The following is a 27051-nucleotide window of genomic DNA, read 5'->3' on the forward strand; positions in this document are numbered from 1 at the left end:
AGGAACGCGATCGTGCTTGGCGATATCTCAGTGGCGTATAAGTGATATCGCGACGCAAAACGCGATGGTCGTGGGGGTGGATGTGATGGAGGGAGGGCGTGTCGAGGTGATGGAAGGGAGATGAATGGACGTCAGGTTAGTCGGCAATGGGGCAACGAGTTTTCTGAGCCGCACCTCGTCGCGCTAACTCACCCGGCTTTATAACTCATTCAAACTAAACCCAGGAAGTGAGGTGGTGGCCAACCAGCTTGCTTACTGTTGCTTACTGTGAAAGAAAAGTGGAGTCAGCCGCCCTCGCTTCAAAGGACCCTTTCTCACCGCCCGCCACCCGCCGTCTATCTTTCTGCTGTTTTGCTGCCTCTTCCACTTGAAATACGAATATAAAAGATCTCGATCGCTCCCCTCCCTCTCCCCTCTCCTCCCCGCTTGCTTGGTGAATAATAATTAGCAACCTTGGCAATCCTGCATGGTCACTTTCGCAATCTTCTCCCGGCCTTTCTCTGCAGGCTGGGATCGCTTCTCATATTCTCCTTGCATGACGCTCTAGATACCATCTTTGGTCTCTGAGCCGCGCCTCGGTCGTTCCACACTACGTACGCTATGAATTTGTCTCTCATTGATCCCTTTGTCCTCGCCCAGGACTATCCAGACACGTTATCGGAAAAACTTAGTATGTTTCGCTCTGGGTATTACTTCTCGATTCTAGCGCTGACTTTTACAGGAAGCGGCCATGCTACGTGTCTGCGATTTAACCGCAAGGGAGATTATTTGGCATCCGGTCGGGTTGGTCTTCATCACAATCATACCGCAAGTCGCGTGTTTCTTTCAAACCATAATAGTAATCTTCGGCCTTAGGTGGACGGTACGGTGGTGATTTTTGACGTGGAAACCAATGGGGTAGCACGCAAGCTACGCGGTCATACCAGACAGATCCAATCGCTGAGGTACGTAACGTTTCTCGTCTGCGCGGTTTGGACAAAATGAACTAATTTGATTGGGAGTACTTAGTTGGTCGAGAGACGGTAGATATCTTTTAAGCTCCTCTCAGGACTGGAAATGTATCTTGTGGGATCTGAAAGATGGTTCCCGAGTTCGCACCGTTCGCTTCGAGGCGCCTGTATATATCGCCGAACTTCATCCTTATAACCAGTACGAGACTCCTCGGTCAATCCATATCGCATTGTTCACTAATAGCTTTGTTCATGCAGTTTGCTCTTTGTCGCCTCTCTGTTCGAGGATCAGCCCGTTCTTGTCGATGTCTCCTCCTCCAAACCTGTCAAGCGCATTCTCCCTTCTGCGCCTTTCCGTCCACCTCCCGCTAAAGGCGAGGAGCTCGACGCCGCGGCTGCTGCTAAACAAGCTGCACAAGATGCGAAGCACTCGACCTGTGTGACCATCTTCACCGCCCTAGGAAACCATATAATAGCAGGCACGTCGAAGGGCTGGATCAACATCATAGAGACCCAGACGTGCACCACTATCCATTCTACTCGTCTGTGCAATGGAGTAGTGATTCTACTTCGTCTAGCAAGTAATGGCAGGGACCTGTTGGTGAACAGCTCCGATCGCGTCATACGCACGATTCTCATGCCGGACCTCTCGCAGCTCGGTATTGATTTAGAGCCCAGCAACATCAAGCTCCAGGTGGAACATAAGTTTCAGGATGTAGTCAATCGACTGAGCTGGAACCACGTCACTTTCTCCTCGACTGGTGAATTTGTGACGGCATCCACATTCATGAACCCCGACATCTACGTATGGGAACGGAGTCACGGGTCTTTGGTCAAGATCCTGGAGGGTCCCCGGGAGGAGCTGGGGGTGGTGGAGTGGCATCCTGGTCGCCCGATGGTTGTAGCTTGTGGTCTGGAATCCGGTTGCATCTATACTTGGTCAATAGTGACTCCCCAGAAATGGTCAGCGCTGGCGCCTGATTTTGGTGAGGTCGAAGAGAATGTGGAATACGTCGAACGCGAAGACGAGTTCGACATTCACCCAGCAGAAGAAATCCACCAACGTCGTCTCGATCAGGAAGACGAAGTTCCCGATGTGCTCACCATTGAGCCTATTAAAACCGGCACTGACGAGGAGGAAATCACATCGTTCCGGATGCCTGTCCTGCTCGACATCTCCGATAGCGAAAGCGAAGAAGAGATCGTAGCTGTCGGCCCAGGCACAATGAGGCGACGCAGTCCGGGTGCAGGTCGAGAATGGATGAACGCGAATAGTGAGGGAGAGAAGGAAAGCACTGCAAGCGGTAAAAATGGTACTGCACGAGGTCAAAAAGGCCGGCGGCGCTGACCATCCCACCTTGCGCTCCTATTCCCTTGTGTCGCATACCATGCCATGGATTCGTAGGTCACTTTTGTTTGTGCTTCACTATATCATAGCATGTCAGCTAGGTTTTTCTTTGAAGACCGCTGGGCGTTTGGCGAAAAAGCAAGGATCTGGCACTCGGTATACTTACGGAGTTGATTGAGGGGAGTTTCTGGGTTGAAAGAAAGAAGACTTGATAAGCTCCTCACAGAGAAATGGGTCATCGTTCCCTTGGATGCCTTTCTTCCTTAATTGCCAAGAACATGATTCAGAAAGTGCTCCGCATGGTTGCGGCTCCTAGCTTTGTCCAGGGGTTCTCGTAATCAAAATTGAAGTATTTCCTTCAATGCTTGGACCAGTGGGTGTCGGTAGACTATTCCGTGAATATTCTACAGACGCTCGGACCCTCAAATCGGCCACGGGCATGACCCATAGAACTCGCATCACACTAGCATCCATAATGGATGCGAGACATTCATCAGGCCTTTGGCCTTTCCTTGTCTAAGATCCCGGGCTGCAGCGGCATCCATTGGAAGATGTCACGGAAAGACTCTCGGCAGGTATGCTGCCAAAGGATTTGATGTGTTGCACCGCCTCTGCGAGCCGGAAATGCAGGTAGGATAGATCTTCCTTGCATTGTGCATTGATCCTAGGGATGCATTCCGTTCCGTTGGCAATTGAACAGGGACCAACACGGGGCGCAACCGAAATACTGTATTGATGAGCCGCTCACGAACTTCATTGCGAGGCTGAGAGACAGTCTGATGCTGTCAAGTCAACCACCCCAATTGCGCTGCAGAGATGCATGCCCACACAGGCCGGGAGATGCAGGGAAAGGACGGGCCAATACATGACTCTACTACAACACCCCGCAAAGGAGAAGAGAACAGAGATGCCGTAGGCGGTGTCATACACCGCCGTCCATGTCGAGAACCGCACGCAAGATTCAAGATCGGCGTACGTTATTTGAGCCAGTCCTGCATTGGCCATCAACACAGCAATGTCAATTGGGGAGGGGCTTTCGCGCTTGGTAGATATGTAAGAGGTTCCAAGCATGGATGTCTGGGTTAAAGGCTTCGGATTTCACCTCCTCGGAGATGCGCCTGATCTTTTCCACCGGCCATTGAAAGACACGGCTGAATGGTGCCAGACTGAGAGACTCAATACTCTCCGAGATTGCCAGATTGTACCACCGGGCGACCTTGCTCTCGTGCTTATCAGGGATCCAAGGGTTTAGCGGTAGGCCCACGATTTGATGGTTGATTTGCGTAAAACCGGCTTCCTCGAGTTGCTTAATTGTCTCGTGAGAATTGTGTGCGATTGGACGCATCGTATCCTGTGTTGCTTGCTTCAGGTATTGATACCAGTGCCACATAGCCAATTTCTCCAAAGGACGGTTGTTGCAGCGTGGTTCAAAATCGATCTCCACCTGCTCGAACCAAGCGCCCGGTGCAAGGTGGGCGAAGATCTTCTGATAGAGGTTTGGCCAGCCCACAACGCTGCCACAGCCCATTTGCAGATGAATTAGGTCCCAGGATTCCTCACCCATGGCCCAGGGACTCTCAAAATCGAATGGTGCAAAGAAATGACAGTTTTCAGGATGATTGTCAGGCTGTATTTGCGCAAGGTCAACTCCAACCACATGGGCCTTCGGATACTTATGTGCCACATCAATGGCCCAGATACCCGTTCCGCAGCCCAGGTCTAAAAACCGTCCATTCGGCGGGTGCGGGGCGTAAATCAAACCGTCCGACTTTCGCGCTTCCGTGAACAGCTTGTGGAAGATGTCGAGGCGGTCCTGCTCCTGCTCATCGCATGGTAACATGTAGACTCCTTTCCGGAAACCATGATACATTCTGCCATTTTCTTCATAGGGGGGGTAGTTCTGTGAGAGCCTAGACCACAGAGAGCCACGGAATGACCGTGCTCGGAGATTAGTCACTTAATTGTGGCAGATTTTCAATCAGATTGGAAGAAGGAATGGGGAGCTTTACTTGCTGAAAGTACTACTCATGCTCGGAGACCCATTGCGGTTGGCAGCATCACTATCGCCGGCACTATGCTCTAGATTTTCGCGGTCTGTGATGCCGTAAATCTCCATAACATCTGAGTTTTGCCTAGAGCGAGCTATCTCAGCGGGGTCCGTTGCTGGAGAAGTATAATAGTTGCGAGTAGGCGATGCCATAGTGGTCGAATGGTGTACAGCCTGTTCGTTCCCGAATATTCAGGTAGACCGAATAGGCTGTAGAGGCCAGGAGAGGGAAGATCGTCAGAAGGAGGCCTCTCTCAGTTGGTGCAGACGGCGTACGAGTGAGTTGCACGCAGAGAATCCTGGTTAGGGGCAGCAACGGCCAAGAACAGCTGATGTTAACCCACCAATTGTATGTGGACTGGAAGTAGAAAATATAGTTCGACGGTCAGAGTGTACATAGGGTAGTAATGAGGAAGATCAAAGCAGGTAAAAATTGATCTCAGAGTATACAGATCCACCAAAGAGGGGCAGAGCGGGCGGTAGGCCGTTCGTTGACCGAAATGAATAACAAGAGATTGGAAAGGGTGAGGAAATTGTGCAAGGCAGGAAATGTAAAGGAAAATTTGACTAGGGAAAAATGACAGAAGGCTAGCAGAATCTCCAACATCCAGTCCCACAGCAGGCACACACGCACATGCGGGGATCAATTGATTTGCAATCGATTCTATTTGATCTGGACCAACAGAACGAGACCAAAGAGGAAAATGATGTCTCTGATGGAGTCCCCGCGTAGTTAGGCTGAAGGTTCGTCGAGGAACACCACAACCTGAAGAAGAGAAGGAGGACGAGGAGGACGAGGAGGACGAGGAGGACGAGGAGGACGAGGAGGATGACGATGGACAATCGAGGAACAATGAGAATGAGAATAAGAATAAGAATGGCGGTCACGGGGCCCTTTGGTATGGTATGAAAGTCGAGGACCGTCACTAATCTCTGTCCGTCCGAAGCCACTAACTGTGGGATTTAAAGGACCAAACTGTCCCGAGCGGGATCAATTGTAACGAGCTGGGGGGGAGGGAAAGGGAAAGGAGGAGAAGCTCAAGAATACTCAAGAGACGGAAGAACGGGGGTCAAGAAGTAGTAAAAAGCAAAGAGAGGAGGTGGAAACGGCAAAGGGAAAAGGAAACAGAACGCAACACAACACAACACAACACAACAGATCCGACCAGATCAGATCAGAGCAGGAAAAGAGTTGACGATGGAGATGAGGATGAAAGGGAAAAGGCCGAAGCAAGCAACAACCCTGGCTTTAAGGTTGTTACAGCCGCTGTCTTGTCATTCCCGTTGGGCCCACGGGCGCGAAGGCGGGGGGGAGGGAGGGAGTGCGCGCGGTTGCAGTGGAAAGCCTGAGAATCGCTAGAATGATTTCAGATGTTAGGGCGACATACGATGAATCATTCGTTTGTTTAATTCTGCTGGATAGCCGTTGCAGGAGAGAGGCTTAGTATCAATCCATACAGCAAGTAAGAAGAAGAAGAGTACTATAACTAAGTAGCTGTACTATGATGCTGGTATGTAAGGTATGGAGTAGTTACTTAGTAACAGTAACTTATAGTAAGTTGTGTATGTGTGTCTGTACAGTGCTTACTTAGTACGTCGATATCTAACTTAGCACTCAGTCAGTCACTAACCAGAATCGACTCCGAACCGAGAAGAACGATCCATGATGGATAATGGGGTGAGGATGTGTCGGGGCTGGCCATGACTAAGGAGGAACCTCCAGCATTCATTGGTTATTCCCCAGAGTAAAGCCCCTCTATCAACCATGGTACAGGGGCTGCTCTAGTAGTTATGGGACCCGGAGAGCTTTTTTTCTTTTTTGCAAGTAAACGAGATGGACTAGTTAGATCATGGATACCTTAGAAACCACTTTGCTACGAGTATATATACTTACACTTTGGAGGCTCAGCTGTGGGTAAGCCGAGGACAATCAGCCTTAGACTACACCTTATGATCACCATCATTATCACCATCATCATTACCACCACCACCACCTTCATCTTCATCATGCTCATAAGGGTAGAAACACTACCGAGGAGTCGGGCCCGGCTCGATCTTAATTTCTCCTAGATGCACGAGGCAATCATCTTGATGGGATATGCACACGGTCCTGGCAGTGTACCATGCTCGCATGTGTATTGGCCATACCGACTCAACGGCACCAACTAACATACTTTTTCAAGGCCCTGCCACACCACATGCTGGTCATTCTGGTTCCCTTTCCAGCATAGACGCTGAACCCACTGTTTTTAGGCGGATCTTTTAGCGCCTGCTTCTTTTACCATTTTTATCCATGCCCCTCTCTTTGATAATTTGGTTAGTTTCTTTATTTCTTTTTTTTTTCTCTTTTTTTCTTTTTTTCTTCCTTCTTTTCTTTTTTTTTTTCCTTTTCCCCCCTTGGAGCATCTGTACGAGAAAAAGAAAAATCTATCTCGGCGACTATAAGATACACATACTTCCAAACCTACGCGAACCACATTGTCCGCGCCCTACATCAACAGCCAAGGACAAACATTCCACAAAGCATTTCGCGCCAGGTGTTGGTGACAGGGCGGTTTCGGGTCAAGTGGTGTGAGTGGTAGCATGTAACGGCCAAGCTCGATCTATCTAGCTACGATGTGAGCATACTCGGCGGAGAATTCAGCCCCCGTCCTTCCTGATATCACCAGTAGACTAGCGCGGGATTATTGAAGGTGTACCATGGTTTGGGGGAAGCGTTCCCAACGGCCGCCATAGAAGTATAACATTGGGGGATGAAATGGAGTGGGAAACAAAGAAAGGGGGAAGAAATCAAAAGAGAGAGAGCCGGAAAGAGAACATTAAAAGAGAAAAGAAGAAACTGGAGAATAAAAAAAAAAAAAAAAAAAAAAAAAAAAAAAAAGAGAAACACAAAAACAACAACAACAAAAAAAGAAAAGAAAGAAAAAAAAAATAAATGATGGGAAAAGGTTACCCAGGGCCGAAGGGAAGCATGGGCAGATAGATGGATGGATTCAGACTCTCTCAGAGATGGATCGAGAAATAGAACACATCGATTGAACCGTGGATGGGTCTTTTCCCTCCAGGCTCCTCCCTTCCCTTTCCCCAAAGAACTTTAGGCAAAGTGACTTCCGGGCGGGATGCGGACCGTCTCCCACACTTAGTTGAATGAAGGAAAGTTTCCCTGTGAGCCACTTCGGGCAACTGGACCACTGGGCCACTGGGCCACTGACATTACGCGCAACGATATCTCCGGCCGATTGGCGGTTGGGTGCCAGCATTCTCAGGCAGGCCCAGCCAGCGGCGTCAGCAAAACCGCGGTATTTAGTCTACCAAATCGCTGGGTGAAGGATTCGACTCGCAGCTCCGGCCGTGGGCTTCTCTCTCTCTCCCTCTGCCAGCTTTCGCCCGTAGCGTAGCGCCCGAGCCAAAAGAGACGCCAACTATGTACCCACTAACTCACTGACTAGGCTAGTCTACTCCGTACCGTACAGGATTGAGATTTTTCTACGGTTGTCAACCAGAATTGAGAATCAGCCTAGTCCATACGCGCATACGGCATTGCGTGCATCCGCTTCCGAGCTGGAGACCAGGGTCGATCTCTCAGCTTTCCCATTCTTAGCGAGGATTTGCTCGGGTTCACGTTTCAAGTGGCAACTTACAACATGCTCGGGAAGGGGCTCTACTGGAGACTTGACTCATGTTCGTCAGTCCGATCCAGCACGGTGGTGCTGATATATCGAAGGAATGATGATGACGATCAGGATGGAAGGATTTTGATTGACCCCATGGCCAAAAGTCCCGTGTGGATTTAGAGTTTTACTTTCAGCATCTCGTCATTCTAGTCTCCCCCGACGTGTCTAGTGTCGTTTATTCACGGACAGGGTTAGTTAAGGTTACATCCAGTCTTTCAGGGAGGGGTGATGAGGGGACAGCTCAGTGGGAGCCTAGGTTCATGAACTTCCATAGAGGTGCCTGACCTGCAGTCTGGGGTAGTAAGTAAGACACACGATTCCAAAGTATGCGAAACAGGGAGCACAGACCGGGAAGCCACTCTCATCCTCTGGTTTGCCGCAGCTGCTTTAGCTCGATGCATGGATGCAGTGCGTACAATTTACATATGCAAGATATGCAGGTTCTTGCTCTTGTCCTCCGTGGTCGACAGCCTGGAGCCCATCGTTATCCGCCCGCTTGGCGCCGCCCCCCCCTCCCCCCGGTCAGCGTCCGATTGACGGAGGGGAATTGCCTTGTGACCTCGATGTAATTAAGGCTTAGAAGCTCGACTATCCCGTGTTGATCGTTACACCGCTTCCCAGACTCTCGGGTCCATGTGGGTGGTTTGCTGCATGCTGCTGCGATGCGCTGGACGGACTGGAGTCACTATAGTCTAAACGGTTCAATACTATACGTTCGTCCTGTTCCCCGCCCCAACTAAGATCATCCAAGAAAATTTGTTCGACCACGCATCAGGTCTTGGGTCATCTAGCCCTTTGTGCCCCCTCGTCAAGCTTCTGACATGAGATTTTGCCATTTCTTCATAAGGGCGTAACCACCCTTCATCCCTCGGGTTGATGAACGGTCATCCAAAGAAACTATCTGCTGGCGCTGAGACATTGGATTCCTGCAGAGGATAGCCATAAGATCGACTTGCTATTATGCATTTCCTGGTGGAAGAAGGAGTGTGTGTGGCAATTCTTGCTTGCTGCAGTGCGATCCTGGCGCGAAGAGTGGCTGGCTACCGTAGTCAATCCTTCAGCTCAGCGATGTGTTAGACTAGGTAATTTGATAAGTTACCACCGACAACGCGCCGCGTAAGCACACATCCATCCACGGGTCCTGATAAAAAAGTATCGGGGCACTCGAATCGATATGGTATCGTCTTCTTGGACTCCCTCAGGGTTTTTGTCTCTGTTTCTTCTCTTGCACTTTCCTTGCGAATGGGTCAATAATAGAAAACCATTAATGAATCCGTCTCCACTCGAGTCACACAAGTCAATTCCGGAGAAATCACCCGTGCACTTGTGATTTGTTGGGTGTTCTCGGTCAACCAACCAAGCAAGCAAGTTGGTTTTGTCTTCCAGTTGCTCTTGACGGGGTCGGATTGAGTGATGTTCAGCTGGAGCTGAGCTGGTGAGCCGAGCTTGGTACTGCCTGCCTTTTTGGGAACAGTACAGGACTCACGCGAGGCAACTACATGGAGCCCTGAGCCTGGAGTAAATCACCCTAATTCATTTAAGTTACTTTAGGTTACTTGTACATGGGGAGTAAGACAGTCCCTTCCGAGGCTCGCCTTTCACTACGGAGTACAAACTCGAATAAGCAGCCTTGCAGCCCCTAATGCGACATGCATACATGCCTTCAGAGTTTGGTACCATATCAGAGGCCATGGATAAGCGCCGTTTTACCCTGCCCATAGCCGCCTCCAGTTTGCTTTATCGTTATCGATCCTATTCCAGGGTCCAACGAGCGCCCCCGAGGTCTGGGCGCCTTACCAAGCCGCATCCCAATCAACCATGTTTTCCTCCTATCAAACCTGCCACAATTCATGCGCGGTGGTGGGTGTCTTTCTGTCTTTCTGTCTTTCTGCCTTTCTGTCTTTCTGCCTTTCTGTCTTTCTGCCTTTCTGCCTTTCTGCCCTCTCTTTCGCTCCTTGTTGATTTCATGATGGTATCATCATCTTGAATAGGTTTTCGGTTGAGCCAAGTTCAGTGGATCGGTTTTCCCTAGATTTCTTGCCGTTCCAGTCGCAGTCAATGCCCGCTCAGAACAGACGGTGATCGATCTAGGAACCACCAGCCACAATGGGATTGGGGGCCAGGCCCTTTTTTTTCTTTTCCACGTTCCCCTTTCCCCCACCAAGCTCAACACCAACAACGTGGATCTTTTCTCCTTGGACTGGCCCATTGCTCGCTTTTACTCGGTGATAATCACTACTTGACTCAGCGAGCAACTGGAACGGCCACTAACTCAACTCTGGTGCCCATTAACCTCCTGCTCTCACAGCAGAGCATGTACGAGATGCTCGTGCTGCATTCTAAAGAACTACACACACATACTCTCTCTCTCTCTCTCTCTCTCTCTCTCTCGCTCACTCACTCACTCATAGATTTAGTCGCATTGGGAGAAGGACAAGCGGCCACTCGCTCCGGATGACTTAGCTCACTAGCGCGTGACTTGACTAATGCTCCCACACCGAATCATTTATGGTGACAAGCGGGGGGTGGATCACTGTGTCTGAAAGGCAAACATCCAGACTGACGACAATGAATGCTGTTGTTCCAAGCCCCTCGTTTCGAAAGCAAATTTCACAGAAAGTCTCGGCAAATCCTTGGGGTCTCTTGGGGTCTTATATTGCTGCGGCTGTGCAAAACTGCCTGGCATCTGCCTCCTCCAGTTCAATTCACTAAATCCCCTCACGCACACACAATCACACATTCATCCCTTAGCATTAAACTAGTCGTTTTGAGAACATCAACTCAGGACCAACCAACTCGACCGAATCCCTTCCGGCTGATTTGTGGGTTGTCAGAAATGGAGGCTCCACTAAACCCACTGCAGTCGGAGAGAGGAATAGGAGGTCTGATCTCAGGCCTGAGTCGAGAAAAACCATGACCAATCCTGTTGATGCTTGCTGGAACGCTTCAGTATTGTGCACATGCTACGAAGAGGCCCTAGGCCTATAACAGGGCCCTCTAATGATCACACACTGTGATATACCGATTACTGGGACTAGCCGTGTCATGCGGGCATTCATCGTCTGCATATCCATTCTCGGATCGGGAGCTAGTTCACCTCTAGCTGCTGTGGTCGGTAGAACCCCATGCATGCTCGATGAATAATGTCGGACTCTAGGGAAGGAGTCTGAATCAGGAGAACGGGGGCTTCCGACCTTCGGGGAGGAGGCCATGACTCGCTCGTAGCTCTCGTGCACGGTAATGGTTTTATTCGGTGACACATGTACATGTACTCATTGGTGAGGCTTCTATGTGAACTGTGGGAGACGTGGGTATAGCAAAGCTCGTTATAGTGATGTGACTGTGTCAATGTGTGGCCATGTTGAAATTCTATCCTAGCAGTGTGGGGCTGGTGGGATTACTGGATCTGGCTACCTACATATAGCTACGGTGTGTCAGTGGAGGTTTGCTTTCTAGAAGCCGACGGACCATTGCTGGGGTACCATTAGATGCCATGCTTGGGCTAAATCTCTGAGCAATGGTCGACCCTGTCTATTATGGTATTTCTGTGAGGCGGCCGAGGATCATGTGCTATGTAGGATCTTCAAGACTCAGAGAGCATGGCTCGAATAGTCAGCTGTGTGTGGAACGGTGGATGAGATATCTGTTCCTCCGCGACCAGCAGAATGAGCATCAGGCTTGGACTAGGATCGGTGGGTGCGCAGCCTCTACATTGAGGGCTAGTGACGCCTTCTTTGCATGACTTGGACCGCACTATCGGGTCGCTGCCATGCAGGTCTGCCATGGTAGGCCTGAGGGTGCACACGGGAGGATGCCACTGCTTCAGGGCGGCAATATAGTTGACCAATTTCCTGTGAGTCGACATCCACACGATTAGAGAGGTAGAGTCCTCTGCATAAATAAGCGACGCATCAAGTTACCTCCATACAAATTCACATCACATATGTAACGATTGTCCTACACAAAAAAATCCCAGAATGTGTTTTCGAGGTGTAGTTAATGAGAGCGATCCCCGCAAATGACTCCAGTGATAGCTAGCTACCATTTTATACAGGTATAGAATGCCATCGCGAGACCTGAGCATGTATACAACTAAAGGCGAGTCGGTAGTCAAACACGACTAAGGGACATGAGGGCAGCGTACAGTTCATCCGCACCGTGGGAAGTATATATATCACCTGACCCAACCACCGGATCATGACGACCACACAACTTCAAGGGATGAACTCATCGCCGTCATAATCACGTACGTGCTTCACAAAAGACAAACAACTCAATAAAAAACACCCATAAATCGAGTTCACCTCTACCAGCACAGTAAACGAACCAAGCACCTAAAAAAGAAAAGAAAAAAGAATAGTCGCGCCCGGGATCGAACCGGGAGCCTTCTCGGCGCTAAGCCAGCTAACACTTCTTGCGATGTGAACGAGAAATCATAACCATTAGACCACGCGACTCGCTTGTTGAAAGTTCCAGCCTTGTTACAACATAGTTAGTGCATTTGCCAAAATCGCCAGCCTTATCACTCGGCCTTATCCGCGCGGAATGCAAATAATTTTTCTCACCTTCATATTCTCCCTCCGTCTCTGCATCTCATCTTCGTTGGGTCCCTTCCCATCGCTTTCATCTTTTTCTATCTCAGAACCCCGCGCACCATAATCGACAGCCCAGACGAGTTTTCACTTTACTGAGTGATTCGATTACAACCAAACCATCCCCAACCCCACGCCCCGAATCACTCAAGAACAAATCCCTCGACCCGTCCGTCGGACGCAAGAGATGTCCGCTTGAATACCACCACCACCACCACCACAGCACACCACACGAAATGGACGCACAAGCCATCCTCCTCAAACTGGGCTGGTCCGGCCCCGGCAACCCGCTGAACCCCAACGCCCGCCCGGGCGCCACCTCGGGCCTGGGGCTGACGCGGCCTATCCTCGTCGCCCGCCGGAAGGGCAACTCGGGCGTGGGCAACAAGACCACCAAGGACCCCACGAATCAGTGGTGGCTGCGCGGGTTCGAGGATGCGCTGAAGGGGGTCGGCGAGGAGCGGCGGACCCCCGCGGACGCGCGCACGCCCAACGCGCTGACGAGCGAGCTGTACCGGTTTTTCGTGCGCGGGGAGGTCGTTGCGGGGACTCTGGGGGACAAACACAAGGATGATGGGGAGGGGGCCAACGGGAAGAGGAAGAGGGAAGGGGACGATGAGGATGATGGCGACGACGACGACAAAAATGGGAAGAAGCGCAAGGAGAAGAAGAAAGAGACGAAAGAGGAGAGAAAGGCCCGGAAAGAGGAGCGGAAGAAGCGCAAGGATGAGAGACGCGTGAAGCGGGAGGAGAAGAAGAAGCGAAAGGAGGAGAGGGAGGCGCGCAGAGCGGATCGGAAGCTCAGACGCGAGAAGAAGGCTGCCGCGAAGCTGTTGAAGCGGCGGAAGGAGGGCGAGGAGGATGCGCCGCGGCCTCAGTATGAGGATTATCCTACGCCGCCGATGACGGAGCAGGAACAGGAGCAGACGGGTGAGGCGGAGGCTGGTGTGAAAGTGAAGAAGACCAAGGAGAAGAAGGACCGCAAGGACAAGAAGAACAAGGAGGAGAAGAAGACACCAAAAGAGAGCAAGAAGAGGAAGACGCGAGAGGAGGCGTCGGCAGATGAGGCACCGAAAAAGTCGAAAAAGTCCCAAGCGGCGGAATGAAACCTCCCGGAAGGTGGGATAGATACTTAGATTAGACTTCTTACAGATACCCATGGCTTGTTGCTTGGTTCTTGGATTCGTAATTTTTTTTCTTTTTTGGCTTTGACATACATCAATCAACGCATTGTTTCTGACTCTATCAAACATGACCCAGCCTATTGTGCCTCCGTAGGCAATTTCCCCGGCCTGCCCGATAGGATCCATGGCCGACGCTGCCAGAATTCATCCTTGATGATATCCACATGGTCGACGACCACCTGCGCTTTCCGACGCAACTTGCGGATCTTATCCTGCTGAGATCGCGAAGCCGGAGCGCTTGGGATATCCTCCTCTTCCTCTGCATTGCTTGTCCCTGATTTGGGCTGTGCGTCCTCGAGTTGATACTGCGCGGACACTTAGCCGAAGACTTTGATGCACAACAGAAACCGAAACGTACCTGGCGATAGATCACACTGCCCTTCTTATAGATCTCTTCCTCGTTGTTGTAGTTGATCCCAAACCGCTTGAACAAAATCTCGTTCTTATCCGACGAGACAGTGCCCTGCCATGCCCATAAGCATCAACCTCGCCACCAACCATCCCACGAGAGACCGGGCTTACCTTCAGCTCCTGCTCCGCATCCGTGTTGCTCATACCACCCTGCAGGACCATGGTCCAGAAAGTCGTATTATACAGGTTGTTGATATGACCTGACTCACTCATTAAGACTCCGCCAGACCAAACATGAGGGGTTGCACTCACAATCCACCTGTCTCCAGCTCATGTAATCTCTCAAGATCCTCGAGCTAGGATACATGACCGCCCGCCCATCGAAAGAAGGAAGAGCCGCAGGCTGCAGCGGCGTATTGGGAAAATATGTACCCCAAAGATAGATGTAGTATGCTGTGAAGGTCGACACGATGGTCGTGACCAGTTTGCTAGTCATCCAACAATAGATGATGAGCCTTACAACTGCCCTCAGAAGACGAATGGAATGATGCAACTCACGCGCTTCGCCGCTCGAATAATTGGCAGCTGGGGTGGAATGCGAAACTAGAAGAAGGGGATTAGTACAATCCCATGCTTCGGCGGCAGGTAGAGGTGCAATGTACCTATACTCGTCGCTGACACCGTAGGCGAGACATAGATCGGGAAGCTCCTTCATGACCTCCACGGCGGCGGCATTCATTAGATCTAGAGCCCGACGGTCGTTGGGCTTGACGAAGCCGTAGCGATCGGAGAGTCTGGAATGGGGTCAGAGACTGGATCGGGGGTGGTCGTTGCACATTACCACGAAGGTAATGAGCTTAGAGATAGATAAACGAGTAAACGGACTTATGGAATCCTCGACCGTCAATTCGAACGACAATCCATGTGTTGGGGAGCAACACATCGGGTTGTTCGAATGACTTGACATACTCGTATCTGTGAAAGGCTTTAGCGCGGAAGAGATGCCAGGGTGAGATTTGGGCGGGGGGGAATGGTACTTGGAATTTGCCATATTGACGCTATGTGAGAGTATGTTAGGGCTACGGAAGCAGGTATAAGATATTCATAGGGAAAGGCTATGTATGATGAGGATGCAGCCGCCGAGGGTGGAATTGAAGGTGGGATGAAGATTTGAGTGGTGGGGGAGGCTTGCGGTTCCTCTTTTTTATCCGCGCAACGGCAACCCTGAATACAACAGCACATTACACATATCGAATGACACTTTGGAAAAAGGGTTGAAGTAGCTTTACACATACTGAGCTCATTAATCTATCGCTACCCTTGTATCAGGAATAGTGTCTTGATATAATCAATGAATGAATGCCTTTAGGTAAATTATTATGTGCAATCCAAATATGCCTAGGAAAGACTGAAAAGACTGAAAAGTGATGACCACCAACCCTGAAGCTTACAGCGCTAGGAAAGGTCGAAAGAAGTAAATGACAAGTGACTGACTGACTCTTGATCTATGGATAGAAAAAGTGAGAGAATGAATGCTGCACGACGCAGTATGGGGTTGCAGTGAGATCAAGAATGATGATGATCCTCCTCCTCGGAATCTTCGTCTGCCTCGCTAGCCTGTTCGCTAGGACGCTCGCTCGTCTCGCTAGCAGCTGACTTCCTCGACATCCGACTGAAGAAACCCAAGCTGCTGCGCGTTGATCTATCCGCAGAGGGTGCGCTCGAGACAGTGCTGTCGATGCTCTTGGCAAGTAGCCCTTCACCGTGGGCATCCTCATCGATATCTCCCTGCGCGGTGTCACCCCGCTTGGAAAAAAGACCAGACCGATCCTTCCATGAACTGAATTTACTCGAGCTCCCTTTACGGGTGATCTTGCGGATAAATGACTCCTTCGAGCTGGCATTGTCCAACGAACCCCCGGAAAGCATTCGCTCCAGTGATTCATACGAATCGCCAGTCAGGGCAGACAGAGAACGTGAATCCCGGGAAGCCCGCGACTCCGAGGGAGAGCCCTCGTCCATAGGAAAATCAAACGGTGCCTCTAACTCCCGGTCCTTGCCCTTGTCTTTCTCCTTATTCCTATCGGATTTCTTCCCGGAAGAAAAGATGGCCTTGAACGAAGGCGCTGCAGGATTCAGCTTTGGAGTAACCGGTCGATGTGAAGACGATGGTCGGGTGCCAATAGGAGCCTGCAAGGGGCGTCCTTGTCGCTCGAAAGCCGAGTCCTGGAGAAAATCGGGCTCACCGGTTAGACTTAGAGGCAGGTGACCAGAAGATCCGTACTGAATCGATGGCCGGCGGGATTGAACCCTTGACCAGGTTGAGGGGGATGCCCAATCAAATCCCAAGGGGCTACGGTGGCCAGGCTTCTCAGCTGACGGCCAGCCGAAGTGCCTATTATCTGTCGAAGGATGGGGAAGGTGATTGTCAAACGAGAAGGTCGAAGACGGCCTCGGAGACAATGATTCTCGTCGCACTTTCCCGAGAATTGTAGCGGGATCGATGGGATCATGCCGGGGGCTAAATTGGTTGTATCCCGTGCTGAGATCCGCATTCTCGCCGGACTTGAGCAAGCTGCTACCACTGCCAAAGCCAAATCTACTGGGAGAGAAGATGCTCGAGAACGCAGTGCGACGAGATGGATGGTGATCCGACGAACTGTCAGTTGTGGCACCGGCTGTATTGCTTCGAGGGAACAATGACATTGGGTTGGCCCAATTGCCTGTATAGCTCAGCCGACGACGTCTAGCACCAATGGGATCCATTTCATCCACATTACGGGGGAATGACTGACTCTGTCCTGGTTTCAGACTGCCCAGCAAAGGCGGTTCATCGGCAAGAGTTTTACCGCGAGGACGATGGAAGCCAAAGAGGCCAGACAGTCGCCGCGAGGCACTCTTTGGCGCTTCGCCTGCTTCCCCTAGATTCGTGGGTTGAGGCTCGACGTCGATAGAATGAGGTTGGCTCTCATGAGGGCTGGCGAAGAGGCTTGCTGGACGACTGTTGTTGGGTGAATCTGGCGACGGCGGGCCGTGGGGGAATTCGAGCTGGGTGCCCGGTTGCTCAAGGTTGGGAAAACGAGATCGAATGACCGGATGAGGAAGCTCAGGCGACTCCTCGTCGCCAAGAAGATCCGAAGGTAGTAAGGCGTCTGCGCGAGGGCTCATTTGAGGGGCACCGAGAGATATCTGATCTGCTGGATAGCCATGCAGGGAGTCAGATTGACTAGTCAAACTCGGTAGAGTCATTCCGTTCGTGATGTTGAAGAAAGCGGAGGTTGGCCCAAAAGTAGGTGAGCTGGTAACGGGAGGATTGTAGCCAAGGCTGCTGGAGAATGTTGGCTCTAGGGACGTATAGTTCATGGGCGAAGAGACATTGCTGGTAAGCGAACTGCGATGCCGACGGGGACGGATGGTTGCGGTATTCGAGAGGTCCAAATCGAGAGCTGGAAGAGTAAAGGGTCCTGTGCTGCCGCTTCGCTGTGTTGTGAGCCATTTCAAGCGTTCCTGGGCCTCTTGATACTGTTGCTGCGCCTTGAGAGACGGTCAGTGTGCGTGGTAGCAAAATGGTGGCTTCGAGCAAACTAACCTGTGCATGAAGGCTGACTAGAGTGGCATAGCGAGCATGAAGGTTGCTCAGTTTGACATCCCATTGCCGCGCTCGTTCATTATCAATTCTGTCCAACTCCTTTCCGTCCTCACTGTCGGCCTCCTGGTGAGTCTTCCTTTCATCCTCAAGCTTCTTGACACGGCCGCCCTTGTCCTGGATCTCATCATCGATGACCTTCATCTCCGACTGCTCCTTACCGATCTTCTCTCGAATCTCATTTGCACGCTGTTTCGCTTCCTCTTCGACTCGAGCCTTCTCCTCTCTTGACTCAGCAGCTTCACGGGCCATGCTTTCAACCTGCTCCTGCCACCGAATGATGTCGGCCTTTCGTTTCTTTCGCTCGGACTCTTTCTGCTGCAGGAGTCTTTCACGCTTAGCTTTTTCACTTTGCACAGTGCGGTTGACGCTTTCCAACTTGTAGACGTGTTTCTTCAAGTCGCCGCTGGCTTCATCCTTCTCCTTCACTCGCTTCTTCAGCTCATCACGCTGCTTCTCCAGTTCTTTTATTAAAGCGATGTGCTCCTCTTCTTCGTCGGCGGTCTGCTTTTCCACGGTTTCATTTTCCTGCTGCAGGGATTTCAATCGATCGGCAAGCTGCTCCAGTGTTTCATCACGATCGTCATTGGCGGTACTTTTGTGCAAATCTTCGGCACTGGAGTGAGCGATGTCGGTTGTGCTAGCTGCAGGGGATGGTTTCCGCCCAGCCGTGGATCGCTTCGCCTGAAGTTGTCCTCCGCTATGCTCACGCGCCATCACAGGCGCCGCGGGAGCGGCCAGGCCTGCAGTCGATCGGGGAATCGAGGCCCGGATGGTAGGGTTTCCGACCGGCGCATTCTGCTGCGACTGGGAGAGAGGTAGAGATTTCGTGCGCACATGAATGATTGCGCTGGGTGTCTGAAAATTGGCGGCGCTGACTGAGAGCACACAAATATGGTAAATACTTCCAGGGACTAAGTTTAGAATTTCGACAGCAGTCTCCGCTCGTTTCGATTCGCCCACTGACAGAATGTTAGCCGCACCAGAGAAAGAAGAGACGATCATCTCTAGACGAGAGCTACCTTTGACACCATTTAGCTGAATGATGTGCTTGTGAATCGAGTTGTGGAACTCCGGTTGTTTCCAGGCTATCCGGATCTCACGCGCTGTAATCTCCTCTAGAGTAACTTCCGGGGGTGGCGGAATGTCGAGTCCCAGCTTCTCCACAAGAACTTCGTTGGGCGTCTGACAGACCTGCCACGCACGGTAGAGCAGCCTTGAGACAAGATTAGTCCAACCGAGACATCGTCTGCAAAACTCTCTGACGGGCTACTCACCAGATCAGGGCCCAGAGAATTGTGACAGCCAGGAAGAGAGCCATAACGCCTCGAACCCTGACTCGGGGAACCACGCTGGGATAGGCGTCGAAAGAGAGATGCAATGGCTCATACATCCCAGCGTCCACGACCCATGGAGGAAGAGACAGGAAGTGAGGGGTGGCAGCGACCTCGTGCACGTTTGGGAGTGCGAGGGGGCCGTGGAGGATGGAAGGTCGAATATAGGTCCTGCGATGCCGGGCAGGATTGAAGCAAAGATAGCGAGAGAGAGAGAGAGAGAGAGAGACTTTGGGGAATTAATCCGATGCTCCGCGGAGGCTGCCGACCCAGTGGGGAGTTTCGGTCACATGACTGTACCCTCTGTACCCTTAAGGCTGCCGCTGGCGGCTTCAGATCCAGCTGAGTCAGCGTGCAGATCCTGTGCGACTGATCTAGGCGTCCAAAGCGGGACTAGCGCCCGTTTCAAGCCGAGGAATGTTGGATCTTGAGTCTGCTGGCTGCTGGCAAGGAAAGGGCTGAAAAGCACATGACGCCGACCGGTTGGGCGGTTGAGCCTCTCCCAACAATTGCCTGCGCGGAACTGACGGACGGTTCTTCTACTTCTTTTCCTTTTACTCTCAATTCTAACTTTTCTAAAAACAAAAAACCTCATACGTTCTTTGCTTGTCTACCTGGTTATACAGGTATCACTCGCTTGGTTATTCTTGTTCTCATTGTTTTAGTCGAGTGTTGCGCGAGTGACTACGGAGTACTCCGTACCGTCTCTCGTTATCATTACTTCTTTACTACGTATTGTCTCCCCGCCTCGGGGCATGTCTATCGGGCATTGTCACATGGAACGTACGTATGTACGAGTAGGCGGCAATTCCTGCACCCCCGGCCTCTGACCACCTCCTCATCCTCCTCTAACCCCTCTCCTACTCCCACCTGTGTGGTGAGATTTTGAAAAAAGATCTCTCTTCTCAATCGCTTTCTCTCGGATATACTCAACCTTCTCCAGGGACACCCCCCCCCTGTTGAGCCTGCAGGATGCAATACGTCCGCAGCATCAGCGGTTCCGTCTCGAAGACCTGGAATTCCATCAACCCAGCCACCCTCAGCGGGGCAATTGATGTCATTGTGATCGAGCAAGAGGATGGTTTGTTTGTCCTGCTCTTCGGTGCATCGCATAAATTATTAATCGCAAATTGCCGCAGGAACGTTGGCTTGTTCTCCATTCCATGTTCGATTCGGCAAGTTCTCACTCCTCCGCCCGTACGAGAAAAAGGTACCGCCAGTCCGCATCCACTGTCCAGCTATCATGGCTAAGATGTTATTAGGTGGAATTCTCCGTGAATGGCGTCAAACAGGACTATGCGATGAAGCTGGGTGAGGGCGGGGAGGCTTTTTTCGTGTTCGAAACGACTGCCGAGATTCCCGCCTCGCTGCAGACGTCACCCTTAGTTTCGCCTACCAGCAGTCCTAAGATGCGCAGCGAAGAGAACATTCCCTCTTCCTTGTCAGAGCCGGAGTATTTAGACCTCGATCGATCCCCGTCGCCTACTGAAAACCAAGCCGATGGGAAGTCATCGGCTGAACTCCCCATATTGTCCAGGGGGATGCGGGCATCCAGCGACCTGGGTACGTTGAGGAAGGGACTTGGACTTGAACAACGACTGATGGCCTCACAGGTACCATTACACCTCTTTCGCGATCACCGGATAACGATTCAACTTTGGGCCGGTCCCGCCACGGCTCCTTCAGCGAGGGGCCTGCCAAGATCGACCGGATGGCCACCGATAGCGTGCTTTTGACGAAGAATCGATCCAACAGTATCGGGGTGACGAACCAGCCGTATGCTGTGAATGTCTCAGGCGATGAAACCACTCCGGATGGACGATCCCGCAGCCCTCCGCCGTTGTCGCTCGAGGAAGTGATGTCTCGAGCCGAATCGCTGTCGAAGAAGCTGTCCGGGTCGAACATCCCATCTCGCGTCACGGAGACTGGAGACTTGATGCTGGATATGACGGGCTACAAAAGCAGCGAGGAAGATGCGCTGCGGGCGGAGGTCATTGCCCGGAAGATTCTCGCCGAAGAATTGGAGGGCAATTACGACATCGGAGCCCTTATCGGGGCAGATGAGCACGGTAACCTATGGATCTATAGCAGCGAGGAGGCCAAAGAGGCTGCCGATCGCCGGGCTACGTTCAACACAATGCGACCGGGGTCGGCAATGAGTGAAAATGCCATCTCTGACCCGGGGTACCATAGCGATAGCGATCCGTCCATCCATGACAAGGCAGTGACGGCCCGTCACTATCGGACGCAATCAGACGTGCAACCTGGCTTTCCCACGCCGCCACAGTCGCCTAGTCAAGATTCCCTTGCCTTGGAACCCACACGTAATTACGCAAAGACTTTACGATTGACCAGCGACCAGCTCAAGGCTTTGAAACTGAGACCTGGACCCAACAACATGTCGTTCAGTGTGAACCGAGCAACTTGCACCGCAAACATGTATCTGTGGAATGGCAACACGCCGATTGTGATCTCAGACATTGACGGGACCATTACTAAGTGAGTATAAACCTCGTGCCATCGGCTTTCCTCCCACTAAACGTCATAGGTCTGATGCTTTGGGTCATGTGCTGAACATGATCGGACGAGACTGGACACATGCTGGAGTCGCCAAGTTGTACACAGACATCGTGAATAACGGCTACAACATCATGTACCTTACTAGTCGATCCGTCGGCCAGGCCGACACTACGCGAGCCTATTTATATGGAGTGTGCCAGGATGGCTACCGACTCCCCAAGGGTCCAGTTATCATGAGTCCGGACCGGACCATGGCAGCACTTCGACGGGAGATCTACCTTCGGAAGCCCGAAGTCTTCAAGATGGCGTGCTTGCGAGACATCCTGAACTTGTTCAATGGCAAGGAGAACCCATTCTACGCCGGGTTTGGCAATCGCCTGACGGACGCGCTAAGCTACCGCTCGGTGAATATCCCTTCTACACGGATTTTCACAATCAACTCAAATACGGAGGTATCGTTGGACCTTCTCAGTTTGAACAAATACAAGAGCAGTTACGTTTCAATGGGAGAGCTGCTTGACCACTTCTTCCCGCCTGTCAGTTTGCTGGTTCAGGCTGGTGGCGAGGAGTACACCGATTTCACGTATTGGCGTGAACCCCCGCCAGACCTCGAGGCGTTCTCATGTACAGATAGTGAAGCCGAAGACGAGGAACCGGAGGAGGACGAAGAGGAGGACGAAGAGGAAGAGGATGAGGAAGAAGAGGAGGAGCTGGACGAGGACGACGAACTTGAGGAAGATGAGGAGTACGACGGCGAGATCAGCGACGATGGCAGCGAGGCTCTGGATGAGGAGGAGATTGATGAAGAGGAAGACCTTGGCGCCAGCTATATATCGCAAGACTCTGTGGACGGATTTGAATTGGCGGATGACCACCACATTGTCCCCAAAGAGGAGGAAGTGAGAGCTGTCAGTGCCCCTCCAGGGTCTCCCCCGAGGTCACCGTCTCGTTGAAGCGTTGTCGGGCGTTGTTGTTGAATCGGTGGGCAATGATTAGCGTGAAACACGCTCGATACCCCGTCTGAGGACGATTGTCGCCGATGCTTCGAGCTGTGATGGCATAGATAGAGCTTGCATGGGGGTGTTTGTTTATAGAGCAGCATTGAGGCGTTGCAAGGATGCATAGTCTAGTCTAGTCAGAGTCATAATTATAGTTATATGTCAATACACTTGCGGAGTAATAGCTCTATGAACATAAGGACAAAAGAGATGTGGACTCAGAGGCCGCCACCACTTTAGTTAGTGTTTTTGCCTGGTGATTTGAGGCACGGAGATGATGCCAAGGTATACTTCGACGTCCGGACTGGGACTAGCGTGGCGGGAAGAATCCCGCTCCAGTCACTTTCCAGATTCAATTAATTGCTTCATCCATCCATGATCCATCCATCCACCTCAATCTCCACGACAGGAGTTTATTTCTGGCGGGCCGTTGATCGATCGCGGAACAATAATGTTTAAGATTGTCCATTGATTGCCGCTTGCTTCACTCTTTCCTCATCGCTCTCTTAACTACCCGTCGCATCCAGCTCAACCTCCTCAGACACCCACCGCAAGGCGGTAGACGACACTTCCGCACGCTCCTATCTCCTACGTACAGTACTCCGTCAAGTACAACAGCGCGCTTGCCCAGCAAAGCACTCCGCACGACTTCAGTGCATCTCCTCCATTCCACCTTCTCCCTCAGACATGGCCTCACCCTCGCACCCTTCCAATTCCGGCGCACCCACAACCAACCACCCGATCACCCCTCCAGCCGACCACCACCAATCGACCCCCAACGCGGCCTCCAACATGAACACCACGAACAACACGACGACGACGTCGACGTCGACAAATAACCCCGCCACTACCACCACCGCCAACCCCAACACAACAGCAACCACAGCACCCGCCCCCTCGACGACCCCAGCACCCCCCAACCAACCGACCCAAATCCCCTCCACCTCCCTCAAAGACAGCGGCAAGTCGCGCCGCCCGCGCGATGTCCGCCTCATCCACATGCTCCTGGCCAGCCTGGGCGTGACGGCCTACCAGGAGCGCGTGCCGCTCCAACTCCTCGACTTCGCCTACCGGTACACCTCGAGCGTGCTGCAGGACGCGGTCCACCTGGCGACGGAGGGTTACGCGGGCGCGACGACGGACACGGGCGCGGCGGCGCGCGGCCCGCCCGAGGTCAACAGCGTCAGCCTGCCGGCGCTGCGGCTGAGCATCGCCTCCCGGCTGCACTACCAGTTCCAGTCCGGCCTGCCCAAGGAATTCCTCATGGATGTGGCGGCGGAGCGCAACCGCGTGGCGCTGCCGGGCGCGAGCCGCGGGTTCGACCAGCAGGGCAACTCGAAGGTGGTGGCGGGCAGCCAGGGCAGTGTACTGATGGGTGGGCTGCGGTTGCCGCCGGAGCGGTTCTGCTTGACGGGTACCGGGTGGAATCTGCGGGAGGAGTGGGAGAGTGAAGGGGAGGAGGAGGTGGAGATGGAGCAGCCGGGGGATTTCGGGGGCGATGGCACGTCGGGCGGTGCGAGGGAGAATGGGGTTACTGGGGTGAAGAAAGAGGAGGATGGTGAGGATGAGGATGAGGATGGCAAGATGGAGGATGTGTTCGGGGAGGATACGGCCATGGGGGAGGATGATGATGCGGATAAGGATATGACGGATGTTTAGTTTGGGGGTTGGGTGGATATGGATGGTGTTTTGGCGCTCGGCGTGAGACTAGGTTGATCGAATTTCGACGAGGAGAGAGGTCAGGTTCTATACCATATCTATAATCATCACGACTTCAGCTTCTGCTCCCCGGCCACTTTTGAATCCTCGAACCCTCAGCCACTCTCTGGTCCATACTATACATGTACAGATATGCTTTCTAAAAGGTAACCTGTAAACAACGACCAGACAGAGAAAAAAATAAAGAAACATAAACGCCATATCGTACAGCATAAACAAATGAAAAACATAACGCCCATGAAGAGAGCCCCAGACTTCGCATATCCTCATGCATCCCCATCCCCACTCCCGCCCCCGCCCAGCTCCAATGGTGTGAACTGACCTCCAGCTCCAAAACTCAATCCACTGCTCATCCTAACCCCCCCCCCCCAATCTAATACAAATCAAGAAAGAATATACACCCCGGGGCGCATCCTACTTCTGCTGCTGCTGCTGCTGCCGCAACTTCTCCTCCTCCTGCCGCCGCCTCCGCTCATCATCCGCCCGCATCATCGAGATGACCTGCGCGCGCCGCTCCTCGACGGCATCCAGCTTGGCCTGCTCGGCGCGCCGCCGCTCCTCGTGCGTCGCGAACCACTCCTCCCGCGCCCGGTCCTCCTCCTCCGGTTTGGCGTGCGCCAGCATGCACGAGTTCATCGCCAGCCGCTGCTCCCGGCACACCCAGGTGGCTGTTACCGTGCGGTTGACGGCGCATTCGGCGAAGGCTGTACACATATCAAATGACATTAGCGTTGTGGACTTTTTTGGGGGGGGGGGGGGATTGCTTTGCTGGGATTTGGATTCTTGATAAAGGGGACGGGGGAGCGAGTGGTTCAATTGGGGATTCGGAAGGTGGTAGGAGCAGGCTCGTACCCTTGATCTCGGGGGCGCAGTGGCCTCGTACGCGCTTGTAGTATATTTGCTTGACTTCGGCTTCTTGGGTGGCGGAGAGGGGGAGGGGGTTGCGGAGGTTGTATTTTGGGGTGGTCATTTTGGTGGAGGTCTTTGAGCTTTGCAATTGAGGGCGTAAGTGAGGCGAGTGAGCCAGAGGAAGAAAGGATAGGCGTGGGATCGGACTGAGTGGTTGGAGTTCAGTGGGTTGCACGATGTCAGTAGTAGCGTTGGTCGATCAATGCGTTGATTGTCCGTGTCTGTCTGTCTGTCTGTCTGTCTGTCTGTCGGGGGTGATGGGAGGAGGGTGGTGAGGTAGTCAAGTAGTTGAGAATCAACTCATGTAGATACACCAACAGTCGTGTATTAAATCCAGGCAACCAGAGTTTATCCCAAGAGTCAATTAGCCACGCGACAAGATCAACATCCCAAGTCTCAACAATCAATGACCACCGCAGCTCGGAGCTTGGATGCGGACAAAGTTCAAACCGGGTGGACTGATCCCAAAGCAGTTTAGTCTCTCCGCCTCTCCGCCTGCCCGCCGACTTTTTTTTGAATAGTCTGGTCTATCTGGCAATCCATCACAACCTACGTATCAGATCCAGACCCTCTCCGTCTCGTCTGCTTGTTCCTTCCCATCCATTCTCTTTCTCTTCGAGAACTCTGAGCAAGAAAACCGACCGTTCACCGGTCCACCCACCTCAGATCAGAATGTCCACCATGCGCAACGCCGTCCAACGGCGCAACCACAAGGAGCGAGGCCAACTCCAAGGCCGCGAAAAATGGGGTATTCTTGAGAAGCACAAGGTAAACAACCAGCCTTCCCTTCAGGCTTAATTCCCCACGGTACTAATTCTTTCCAACAATAATAGGACTACTCCCTCCGCGCCAAAGACTACAACGCCAAAAAAGCCAAGCTCAAGCGCCTCCAGGAGAAAGTCCGCGACCGCAACCCCGATGAATTTAACTTCGGCATGCTCTCCAGCCACACGGCGCGGCAGGGTCGTCACGGCACGGGCGTGCGGGACTCGGCCGCGGCGCGCGGCTTGAGCCACGATGCTATCAAATTGCTCAAGACGCAGGACGCGGGGTACCTCCGGACGCAGGGGGAGAGGATCCGTCGGCAATTGGGGCGGTTGGAGGAGGAGGTGCAGGTGCAGCAGGGGATTAAGGCGGCGCTTGGGGAGAAGGAGGAGAAGAAAGAGAGGAAGACGAAGGAGAAGAAGGGAGGTGATGATGAGTTTAATGGGTTCGATGATGATATGGATTTCGATTTCGATTTCGGGGATGAGGATGATGAAGAAGATGATATGATCTCCGGGGGGAAGTCGAGGAAGGTGGTCTTTGCGGAAGATCGGGATGAACAGAAGGACTTGAAGCGGGAGCGGCTGTTACGGTTGGAAGAGGAGGAGGATGACTCCGAAAGTGACGAGGATGATGACTCGTTCGGTCAGCGCAAGAAACAACAGCAGAGAAAGTCGCAGAAGCAAGTCGAGGCCGAGCGTCAGGCGCTGGTCGAGGCCAGGCGCGCCCGCAAGATGAAGAAGCGCGCCACGGAGGCCAGAGACAACAAGATCAAGGCCCTGCAGAAGCAGTACAAGGAGATTACGGCCGCAGCCCGCGAGCTGGACTGGCAGCGGGGCCGCATGGACAATGTCGTCGGAGGCACGAATAAGAATGGCGTCAAGTGGAAGATCCGCGAGCGCAAGCGGTGATCTGCCCTGCGTCTGTTGTCTGTCTCTTCAATCGCTGCTACATGATTGATGATTTTATATCGCTTGCTTGTCACTGCATGGGTTGGGACGGAAAAGTTGCCCC

At 52.4% G+C, this 27051-nt stretch overlaps 9 protein-coding genes and 1 non-coding gene across 10 annotated transcripts; 4 read left to right on the forward strand and 6 right to left on the reverse strand.

Moving 5' to 3' along the window:
- The first annotated feature begins 401 nt into the window (after positions 1-401).
- BO95DRAFT_404566 (Set1-mediated histone H3-K4 methylation subunit Swd1) lies at positions 402-2360 on the forward strand. The gene is made up of 5 exons (XM_025583961.1): positions 402-670; positions 722-783; positions 856-944; positions 1009-1149; positions 1209-2360. Exons 1-5 carry the CDS (start codon positions 601-603, stop codon positions 2296-2298), a joined length of 1452 nt encoding a protein of 483 aa, XP_025446787.1. The 5' UTR covers positions 402-600; the 3' UTR covers positions 2299-2360.
- Positions 2361-3044: 684 nt separating this feature from the next.
- BO95DRAFT_196448 (class I SAM-dependent methyltransferase) lies at positions 3045-4641 on the reverse strand. Its single transcript, XM_025580995.1, has 2 exons — positions 4308-4641; positions 3045-4208 (listed from the first exon to the last, which is right to left on the reverse strand). Exons 1-2 carry the CDS (start codon positions 4496-4498, stop codon positions 3317-3319), a joined length of 1083 nt encoding a protein of 360 aa, XP_025446788.1. The 5' UTR covers positions 4499-4641; the 3' UTR covers positions 3045-3316.
- Positions 4642-12376: 7735 nt separating this feature from the next.
- BO95DRAFT_t34 lies at positions 12377-12476 on the reverse strand. Its single transcript has one exon. It is a non-coding gene; the product is annotated as a tRNA-Val (tRNA).
- Positions 12477-12605: 129 nt separating this feature from the next.
- BO95DRAFT_478754 (uncharacterized protein) lies at positions 12606-13779 on the forward strand. Its single transcript, XM_025590055.1, has one exon. The coding sequence runs from the start codon at positions 12848-12850 to the stop codon at positions 13715-13717; it is 870 nt and encodes a 289-aa protein (XP_025446789.1). The 5' UTR covers positions 12606-12847; the 3' UTR covers positions 13718-13779.
- A 16-nt stretch (positions 13780-13795) lies between these two features.
- Positions 13796-15298, reverse strand: BO95DRAFT_438629 (tRNA guanylyltransferase). The gene is made up of 8 exons (XM_025585559.1): positions 15184-15298; positions 15032-15121; positions 14809-14940; positions 14705-14749; positions 14459-14634; positions 14318-14406; positions 14154-14258; positions 13796-14100 (listed from the first exon to the last, which is right to left on the reverse strand). Exons 1-8 carry the CDS (start codon positions 15195-15197, stop codon positions 13873-13875), a joined length of 879 nt encoding a protein of 292 aa, XP_025446790.1. The 5' UTR covers positions 15198-15298; the 3' UTR covers positions 13796-13872.
- Positions 15299-15712: 414 nt separating this feature from the next.
- On the reverse strand, positions 15713-19113 carry BO95DRAFT_352412 (Fibronectin type III domain protein; the record flags this gene model as incomplete). The annotated part of the gene is made up of 3 exons (XM_025582129.1): positions 15713-17680; positions 17736-19008; positions 19070-19113. 3 exons carry the CDS (start codon positions 19111-19113, stop codon positions 15713-15715), a joined length of 3285 nt encoding a protein of 1094 aa, XP_025446791.1.
- A 572-nt stretch (positions 19114-19685) lies between these two features.
- Positions 19686-24537, forward strand: BO95DRAFT_478757 (putative lipin Smp2). Its single transcript, XM_025590056.1, has 7 exons — positions 19686-20207; positions 20266-20336; positions 20389-20689; positions 20740-21625; positions 21675-22554; positions 22830-22900; positions 23172-24537. The coding sequence occupies exons 1-7, from the start codon at positions 20099-20101 to the stop codon at positions 24301-24303; spliced, it is 3450 nt and encodes a 1149-aa protein (XP_025446792.1). The 5' UTR covers positions 19686-20098; the 3' UTR covers positions 24304-24537.
- On the reverse strand, positions 24342-24710 carry BO95DRAFT_196609 (uncharacterized protein). Its single transcript, XM_025580996.1, has one exon. The coding sequence runs from the start codon at positions 24631-24633 to the stop codon at positions 24391-24393; it is 243 nt and encodes an 80-aa protein (XP_025446793.1). The 5' UTR covers positions 24634-24710; the 3' UTR covers positions 24342-24390.
- Positions 24711-24777: 67 nt separating this feature from the next.
- Positions 24778-25685, reverse strand: BO95DRAFT_404581 (uncharacterized protein; the record flags this gene model as incomplete). The annotated part of the gene is made up of 2 exons (XM_025583962.1): positions 25216-25685; positions 24778-25067 (listed from the first exon to the last, which is right to left on the reverse strand). Exons 1-2 carry the CDS (start codon positions 25331-25333, stop codon positions 24778-24780), a joined length of 408 nt encoding a protein of 135 aa, XP_025446794.1. The 5' UTR covers positions 25334-25685.
- A 259-nt stretch (positions 25686-25944) lies between these two features.
- Positions 25945-26948, forward strand: BO95DRAFT_510863 (rRNA-processing protein UTP11; the record flags this gene model as incomplete). Its single annotated transcript, XM_025591384.1, has 2 exons — positions 25945-26040; positions 26106-26948. 2 exons carry the CDS (start codon positions 25945-25947, stop codon positions 26946-26948), a joined length of 939 nt encoding a protein of 312 aa, XP_025446795.1.
- Between the last annotated feature and the right edge of the window lie 103 nt (positions 26949-27051).

This window comes from Aspergillus brunneoviolaceus, assembly GCF_003184695.1.
Source record: "Aspergillus brunneoviolaceus CBS 621.78 unplaced genomic scaffold BO95scaffold_5, whole genome shotgun sequence".
Taxonomy (NCBI): Eukaryota; Fungi; Ascomycota; class Eurotiomycetes; order Eurotiales; family Aspergillaceae; genus Aspergillus; species Aspergillus brunneoviolaceus.

What these genes read in the sequence shown, in the direction of transcription:
- BO95DRAFT_196448 (XM_025580995.1), bottom strand. Translation starts at nt 4,498, where the DNA reads ATGGCATCGCCTACTCGCAACTATTATACTTCTCCAGCAACGGACCCC. An exon ending in ATGAGTAGTACTTTCAGCAA is followed by an intron (nt 4,209 to 4,307) that starts GTAAAGCTCCCC and finishes TCTGTGGTCTAG; the next exon opens with GCTCTCACAGAACTACCCCC.
- BO95DRAFT_478757 (XM_025590056.1), top strand. Translation starts at nt 20,099, where the DNA reads ATGCAATACGTCCGCAGCATCAGCGGTTCCGTCTCGAAGACCTGGAAT. An exon ending in ATTGACGGGACCATTACTAA is followed by an intron (nt 21,626 to 21,674) that starts GTGAGTATAAAC and finishes TAAACGTCATAG; the next exon opens with GTCTGATGCTTTGGGTCATG. An exon ending in TTAGTTAGTGTTTTTGCCTG is followed by an intron (nt 22,901 to 23,171) that starts GTGATTTGAGGC and finishes CGTCGCATCCAG; the next exon opens with CTCAACCTCCTCAGACACCC.
- BO95DRAFT_404566 (XM_025583961.1), top strand. Translation starts at nt 601, where the DNA reads ATGAATTTGTCTCTCATTGATCCCTTTGTCCTCGCCCAGGACTATCCA. An exon ending in ATTATTTGGCATCCGGTCGG is followed by an intron (nt 784 to 855) that starts GTTGGTCTTCAT and finishes CTTCGGCCTTAG; the next exon opens with GTGGACGGTACGGTGGTGAT. An exon ending in AGACAGATCCAATCGCTGAG is followed by an intron (nt 945 to 1,008) that starts GTACGTAACGTT and finishes GGGAGTACTTAG; the next exon opens with TTGGTCGAGAGACGGTAGAT.
- BO95DRAFT_438629 (XM_025585559.1), bottom strand. An exon ending in GACGGTCGAGGATTCCATAA is followed by an intron (nt 14,941 to 15,031) that starts GTCCGTTTACTC and finishes ACCCCATTCCAG; the next exon opens with ACTCTCCGATCGCTACGGCT. An exon ending in GAGCTGGAGACAGGTGGATT is followed by an intron (nt 14,407 to 14,458) that starts GTGAGTGCAACC and finishes TGAGTGAGTCAG; the next exon opens with GTCATATCAACAACCTGTAT.
- BO95DRAFT_196609 (XM_025580996.1), bottom strand. Translation starts at nt 24,633, where the DNA reads ATGAGGATATGCGAAGTCTGGGGCTCTCTTCATGGGCGTTATGTTTTT.
- BO95DRAFT_478754 (XM_025590055.1), top strand. Translation starts at nt 12,848, where the DNA reads ATGGACGCACAAGCCATCCTCCTCAAACTGGGCTGGTCCGGCCCCGGC.